Source organism: Nyctibius grandis, chromosome 12 (assembly GCF_013368605.1).
Source record: "Nyctibius grandis isolate bNycGra1 chromosome 12, bNycGra1.pri, whole genome shotgun sequence".
Taxonomy (NCBI): Eukaryota; Metazoa; Chordata; class Aves; order Nyctibiiformes; family Nyctibiidae; genus Nyctibius; species Nyctibius grandis.
In genome coordinates this window covers 2,920,394-2,926,827 of record NC_090669.1, presented here as the reverse complement: position 1 = coordinate 2,926,827, position 6,434 = coordinate 2,920,394, and the positions used below count along the sequence as shown (strand labels likewise).

General features: G+C 55.4%; 1 protein-coding gene across 1 annotated transcript; it reads left to right on the top strand.

Annotated features, from left to right (window-relative positions):
* The first annotated feature begins 522 nt into the window (after positions 1-522).
* On the top strand, positions 523-6,189 carry MLKL (mixed lineage kinase domain like pseudokinase). The gene is made up of 11 exons (XM_068411531.1): positions 523-553; positions 1,286-1,857; positions 2,050-2,163; positions 2,267-2,441; positions 2,550-2,647; positions 2,781-2,916; positions 3,429-3,513; positions 3,927-4,075; positions 4,276-4,325; positions 4,806-4,946; positions 6,083-6,189. Exons 2-11 carry the CDS (start codon positions 1,401-1,403, stop codon positions 6,133-6,135), a joined length of 1,458 nt encoding a protein of 485 aa, XP_068267632.1. The 5' UTR covers positions 523-553; positions 1,286-1,400; the 3' UTR covers positions 6,136-6,189.
* Positions 6,190-6,434: the final 245 nt, after the last annotated feature.

Sequence of the window (6,434 nt, the reverse complement as noted above, 5' to 3'; positions counted from 1 at the left end):
TTCCAGCACTGGTGCCCGCAGCCTGCTTCCTTTGATGCTGGGGGGTCCTGAGGCTGCAGGGCTAGGGAGGGGAGCGGAAGGGCCCGATGGACCAGCATCGCTCGTGCCCGATGGGTGTGCTCTGGAGGGTCCTGCTGCCCAGCGCTGAGCTGATGCTGTTACAGTGCCCTGGGCAAGCCTTGCTGTAGCTGGTGGCCCAGCAGAAGGGGCTGGGGTGCTCAAAATAGCAGCAAGTGTCAATATGGGGGGCACAGCCTCCCCCCATCCCCTTCTTCCCAATGCACTTCCCGTAGGCAATTCCTTCTTCCAGCTGGGAAAACCCAGCACGGGAGGGATACAGCCCCCCCAGCCCCTTCCTCTGCCACCCCGAGCAGCTTTCCGGGAACACGGGGAGCCGGGGCGGTGTGGGAAGCCACGTCGGGTTACACAACGGCCCTTCCGCTGTCTGTGAAAGCAGCGGCCGGGGAAAGCACCCTATAAACTCCCTCTCACCCCGCCGTGCCTCTCCAGTCTGCGGAGGCAGCCGAGGCGGAGGCGAGCGAAGCAGGGCCAGGTAAACCCAGCTGATTTCTCTTAGTGAGTGGATGAGCTTCTCCCTTGGGGGTGTGCTGGAGAGAGCCTGGTGAGGAAGGGAGAGCGGCTGCAACTTGTTTCTGGGTGCATTTCTCTCTGGTAGAGCCCAGCAGCCAGTGCTGGCTGGGTCAACGGTGCAGGTGGCTGCTGCTGATTTCCCCACAACTGGGGCAGTTTTCTGTCCTGGCTGCCTGGACGCAGGCTGGGGAGTGAGGACCATCCCTGCGGGGATGCTGAGCATGTAGAGTTGGATTTAAAATCTTAAGCGGGCAATACAGGGAGAAAATATGGAGAAGGTGGGGATGCCGGGGCTGTGAAGGCGTGAAAGCTTTTGTTAGATGGGTGATAACAGAGAGAGTCGTCAGCTAGAAATTAAAATGGATCTTTATGGTCAAAAATATGGGCTCTGGGGGCTGGACCCCAGGGTGGTGTGGGGCTGGTACCGGGGAGCGCTGCCCTGGGGATGCTCCTTGGGTCACTGCTGACCCTGCTTGTCTGTGTGTAAGCTCTCTGGTTATGGCTAACACTAAATTAATTTACATAAATCAAGCCAAAACATCTCTTGCTAACGTGGCATGGGATGTGCCAGTACTGCTGCTACCGACATCTTTGTGAGTGTCAGGTGAAGCAGAGAAAGCAAAGCAGACAGAGGAGATATAAGGGGCTATAGGAGACCTGGAGGGTGGCGTGACATCTCAAGGCTGTTCCTTAGGGCGGAAGGCGTGGAAGAGAGCCACAGCCAACTGATCTCGGAGTGGTGCCCAAAGCTCACCTCCACCAGACGCTGCCAGCCCGTGTTCCCGGTGGCCAAGCCCTTTGCTGTGAGCATGGACATCGTGGAGAGGATCTTCTCTGTGGCCCAGACCATCCACGCCCAATTCGAGCAGGTGAAGTGCTGTAAACACCAGTGCCAGCGCCTCGTGGAGCGCATCCAGATCCTGCTGGAGCCCGTGAGGATCCTCAAGGCTCAGCCGCTGAAGCACATCTCCCGCCATGAAGAGGAACTATTGAAGAAGCTGCTCCGGGCGCTGGGGGAAGCCCAGAATCTGGTGATGAAATACAGCCAGACCAGCTGGATCCAGAAGTTCCTGAGAGCCCACAGCGCCGGCGAGGAGTTCGTCTGGGTGAACGAGAGCCTGGAGGACATCGCCCAGGGGCTCTCACTCCTGCTGCAGGCAGAGCAGAAGCAGGCTTTCCTAGGGGCTTTCCATTCAAAGACCTGTCGGAGGCAGGACGCCGAGGACCTGAGGGACGACAGGGCTTTCTTGGACCAGGTGATTGCAAGTAAGTGTGCATTTAGCAAACCCTCTTCCCCTGAGACTGGCGGTTGGCACTTCTCCCCAGCTGCTGCCCAGCTTTGGCTTGATGGCCATGGCCAAGGACAGCCAAGGAGACATTTAAACCACGAGAAATGCTAACCACACCGGTCCTGCACATCCATCCAGCAACCCCACCTCTGCATGTTTCTCTCCCCAGGTACCGAGGAGCCCAAAGACATGGCTGGGGAGATCTACATCGACAGGCAAGAGATGGAGAGCAAGGTAGACTGGATGCAAAGCGAGCTGAACAAAATCGTGCATGTGATGGACTGTAAGTTGGCATTGCACCTTGAGGCACCCCGTGCACTGTATCCTTTCACCCTGAGCCCTGCCTAAGGTGTCCCTTGTTTCCTCCCGGCACATGGCGGGAGCAGGCTTGAAGAAGGTCAATGTTGGTAAAAGAGAAGATATCACCGAGATTGAACGGGACCACCTCACCTTCTACAAACACCTGCAGGACACTGAGAGCTATGACCTCTACAAGGGCGAGTACCTCAAGTACCCCGTCGCCATCAAAACCTTCAAGAGGCCGCTGACCACTGACCCGGCGTGAGTTGTCCTGGGCAGGAAAGATTTGGGGCAACCAGGAGGGGAGGGTGGCGTGGCACCATGTCATGCCTTGCTCTGTGGACCTCATCATGCTGTCCCTTTCCGCAGGAAGGTGAGAGACATCTTCGAGAAGGAGATTCAGACCCTGAAGAAGTTTGAGTCTCCAAACATCCTGCGCATGTACGGGATCTGCATTGAGGAGAAAGGTAGGGGTTGTCACGTTAATGTCACCTTTTCCCTCCCCTGCCTGTCCCTGGCTCTAGCCGGTAGCAGATGCGTTGTCATGATCCCCTCCCAAGATGAGGCACAACGTGGGACGCTCAAGTTTTTGCCTTGCAGATGGGAGCCCCTGCTTCTCCATTGTCATGGAGTACTGTAAGCACGGGACGCTGCGGGATGTGCTGACCAAGCAACGGCATCTCTCCTGGGACATCCGCATCCGGATGGCTCTGGGAGCCGCCAGAGGCCTTTACAGGTGAGCTCCTGCCTAAATCAGTAAGTCCGCCTGACAATGCACAAGCCGTGCTCAGCTGCCTGCTCTCTCTCGGTAAGCAGTGGTATCCTGTTAGACACTGTTTTCACCACCTCGGGACACTGGGATGGGAGGCTGGTGAAGAGGTAGGCGGTGGGTTTGGATGCAGCAGTGCCCAGCTACCCTGGTGTCACTGGCCTCTACATCTGGCTTCAAGCCTGCTCAGCCCTGGAAGGGAGAAACTCCCCATAGGGCAGCTTCAGGAGCACCCTACAGCACGGCCAGTTCTCCTTATGGGTCCTGCTCATCTGCAAGGCTTGTTATTTTGCCCACAGTGGCTCTTTCAGCAGCTGCTGGGAAGGTTGGCTTGGCAGGGTTGGTCCAGCAAGACAGGCAGAGAGCTGCTGGCTTCTCTGGGTGCACGTCAGTCCAGGCCCTACACAGCAGGAGGGAGCCCCGAGGTGAGGATGGGTCCATCACCAGCATGTGTTGCCCTTGGTTCTGTCTGGCTGCAGGTTGCACCAGACGGAGGAGAAGTCCCGACTTCATGGCAGCATCTGCAGTAGCAAGTTCCTAGTGGCTGGGGATTACTGTGTGAAGGTAAGTGCCACGCTTGGAGAAGCTTTCAGGAGTTTTGTGGATGTCTTTCCCCACCCACACCGAAGGGAATTATGATCGTCCAGAACAACACCTGGGATAGAGTCCCTGTCACCTTAGACTCTTAATATCTCAGTTCATCATTATCTCTGTTTCACCATCAGCAAAGTGAGCATTTCTGAGCCCTCCACCCTGGGATGAGCTGAAGCCAGGGCAATCCACCTGCCTCCACCCACGGTTTCACTTGCAGAAAGAGTGACGTGCCAGGCAGCACATGTGGCTGCAGGCCAGCCTTTGCTGCTCAGGGCACCTCGCTCTGTTTTCTCCAGCTCACGGCAGTCCTCGGCCATGCCACAGGTTCCTGCAGACTGCATTTCTACCACTTCTCCTTCTCTCTCTCTCATTCTCTCAACCAGCTGTCGGGATTTGAGCTGTGTGAAACAGAGTCATCCATCAAGAGGAAAGTCAAGAAGAACTGGAAACTAGTCTCTATGTTGGCTTACATCGCCCCTGAGAACCTGAAGGACATCAACTACCCCTACAAGAGGCCCTGCGAAATATACAGGTGTGTCTGTCCCTCCCGGGAGAGATGCCTGTAAGCAGGCAGGTGACTGGCAGAGTAGCTGTCGAGCTATGGAAGAAGGCCATGTTTAATTGGATACATAAGCAGCCATTGGCGGTTGGCATAGCCTGACAGTCCCCTCCATTAGGAAGGAGTAGAAGGTGGTAGGACCAATGCTGAGATTGTTGCTTGTCTCCTTCCAGCTTCGGGATCGTGTTGTGGGAGATTGCGACCTCCAAAATCCCATTTGAAGGTGAGACAGAAGTACCTATCCCCTGTGTAACAGCCACATGGCCTGGCGCGGTTGCTGGCTGGTGTTGGATGCTCCCTGCTCCTTCCTGGAGCATCCCGTGGTGTGCAGGTCCCAGTGGCAGTGCCTGGTGTGCCTGACTCTGCACAACAGCTTCATGGCTTCTCCTGGCACTCCAATACAGTAAAGCATTTCAGCGACATGCTTAAACCACAAACATCCAAGTAATTTTTGTCTCTATTTGATGTTCCTGTGCATTGAAGCATAAACACATCTCCTTGCTCCACTGGAGCCCAACGGTGTCATGCCAAATATGGGGGAAATCATTGCAGACACAGTTTGGGTGGCTTCTCTGCTGGTTTCTCCATGCCATAGGCTGCAGGAAGGCTCTTGGCATGGCTTTGCACTGAGTTTCCTCCCCAGCACCCTCCTGTGGCAGCAGAGCTCTGCCCTGACACTCCTGTTTGCACCCATGTTGTCTAGGCTGCACTCCCCAGGAGATCATGGAGAAAGTCTGCAACGACCATTACCGAGACCCTGTTGGGGAAGATTGTCCTGAAGACCTGCGGAAAGTCATTGACCAGTGCCGGGCCTTTGACCCTTCCCAACGCCCTTCTGCTGAGGGTAAGTGTCCTGGACATCTGCTCCCTGCTCCACAGGCCCTTTGTATCCCTCAATTGGCTTCTTCAGCAGTCAGTTTGCCCCTTATTTTCCATATGAATTTGTCTGGCTTTGTGTTTTGGGATCACTCCTTGACCTGCCGCCTTATGCTAACAAGTCCCCTAATACTAGACCTCTTTCTCCTGTAGTGTGACGGCTCATACAGTTAGTGTTTATCCATGCCTCGAAAATAATCACCGGGCTGTTCATTTGGCATCACATAAGAGTAAGCTTTTTCTCTCAGAGAAGCACCAAACTGGGAGCAGGGTTGTGTGGGTCAATCCCCACGCAGGCCCTGCAGATCCTGTAAGCTCGAGGAGCAGCCATGCCATGGTGCGGGAACATTCCCTGCCTTGGACTTCGAGCAATAAATTGCAATTTTGGGAATTGCTCTGCAGCGGGGAAGATTTCACTGTCTTTGAAGTCAGTCTGGGTCTGATCAGATAAATAATTGGTCTCCATCAGAAGATTTAACAGAAACAGGGGGAAAAGAAAGAGGAACCTTTCTGGTGTGCTTGAAGGCATGGAGATTGTACCCTTCCCTAAGTTCATGTCTCCAAGGGGAGAAAGCTTCCTTCAAACTCACCTACCCCACCCTATGGAGATGGTTTCCATAAAAGAGATATGGAGACTGTGCTTAAGGAAGCCCCCAGCTCCTGCTGTGTGCTGTGCTCTGTGCCTCTGTCTGCCAACAGCAGCTCCCCCAGCAGACCCTGCTGCACAGAACCACCCTGGCTGAAGTGAAAACACCAAAAAAAACATCAGAGACATTGGCAAAGCCGCAGTGAGAATACAGCATGTCTTTATTACTCTAATCCAACGCCCAGGCGTGCCTGCGTGGTGCTGAGCTGGAAGGATGTCATCTCACAGCCGTTTCCATCTCTCCATATACACGGCTGCTTCGCTTTGGGCTGTATTCACCTGTGCCTGCTCGCGGCCGTCCCCCACTAATGGCTGCCCAGTTGCGCTGGCCTGAGGAGAGAGGGACTTCACGTCCCACTTGTTATCAGTGTGGGAAGGCTTATCTTCTCATCGGGGGTGGAAGAAAAAGCCTACAACAACTATTCTGTTTTGCTTAACGCCATCCTTGTGTTTTGCAGAGATTGTGGACTTGCTGGCTGACCTGGAGAAAAGCAGAAACCAAGGAAGTTAACTGTGAAAGCAGGGTGGGGCGACCAAAAGCAGCCAGGCGCCTCGGAAAGCAAGCCAAGGGAAAGCAGCAGGCCTTCCTCCCGCAGGCCGAAGCGCACCGCTCACCCTCTTCCCTGCCTTCACAGAGACTGAGCGTTCAATACACGCGTCTGTTTCTGTACGCCGAGGCCTTCACCTCTCGAGGGGCCTGGGTTCGCCTCGGAGGCAGCTGGCAGGCGAGGACACCCCGCCACAGGCTCTGCCGCCCCCGGGGGACACAAGGGGAGGCCGGCGGGAACCCCGGCAGCCGGTGAGGGACCG

Bases quoted from the DNA above. Each gene is read 5' to 3' on its own strand.
- MLKL (XM_068411531.1), top strand. From the start codon at position 1,401: ATGGACATCGTGGAGAGGATCTTCTCTGTGGCCCAGACCATCCACGCC. The intron at 1,858-2,049 runs GTAAGTGTGCAT...TTCTCTCCCCAG, and splicing joins CTTGGACCAGGTGATTGCAA to GTACCGAGGAGCCCAAAGAC. The intron at 2,164-2,266 runs GTAAGTTGGCAT...TGGCGGGAGCAG, and splicing joins AATCGTGCATGTGATGGACT to GCTTGAAGAAGGTCAATGTT.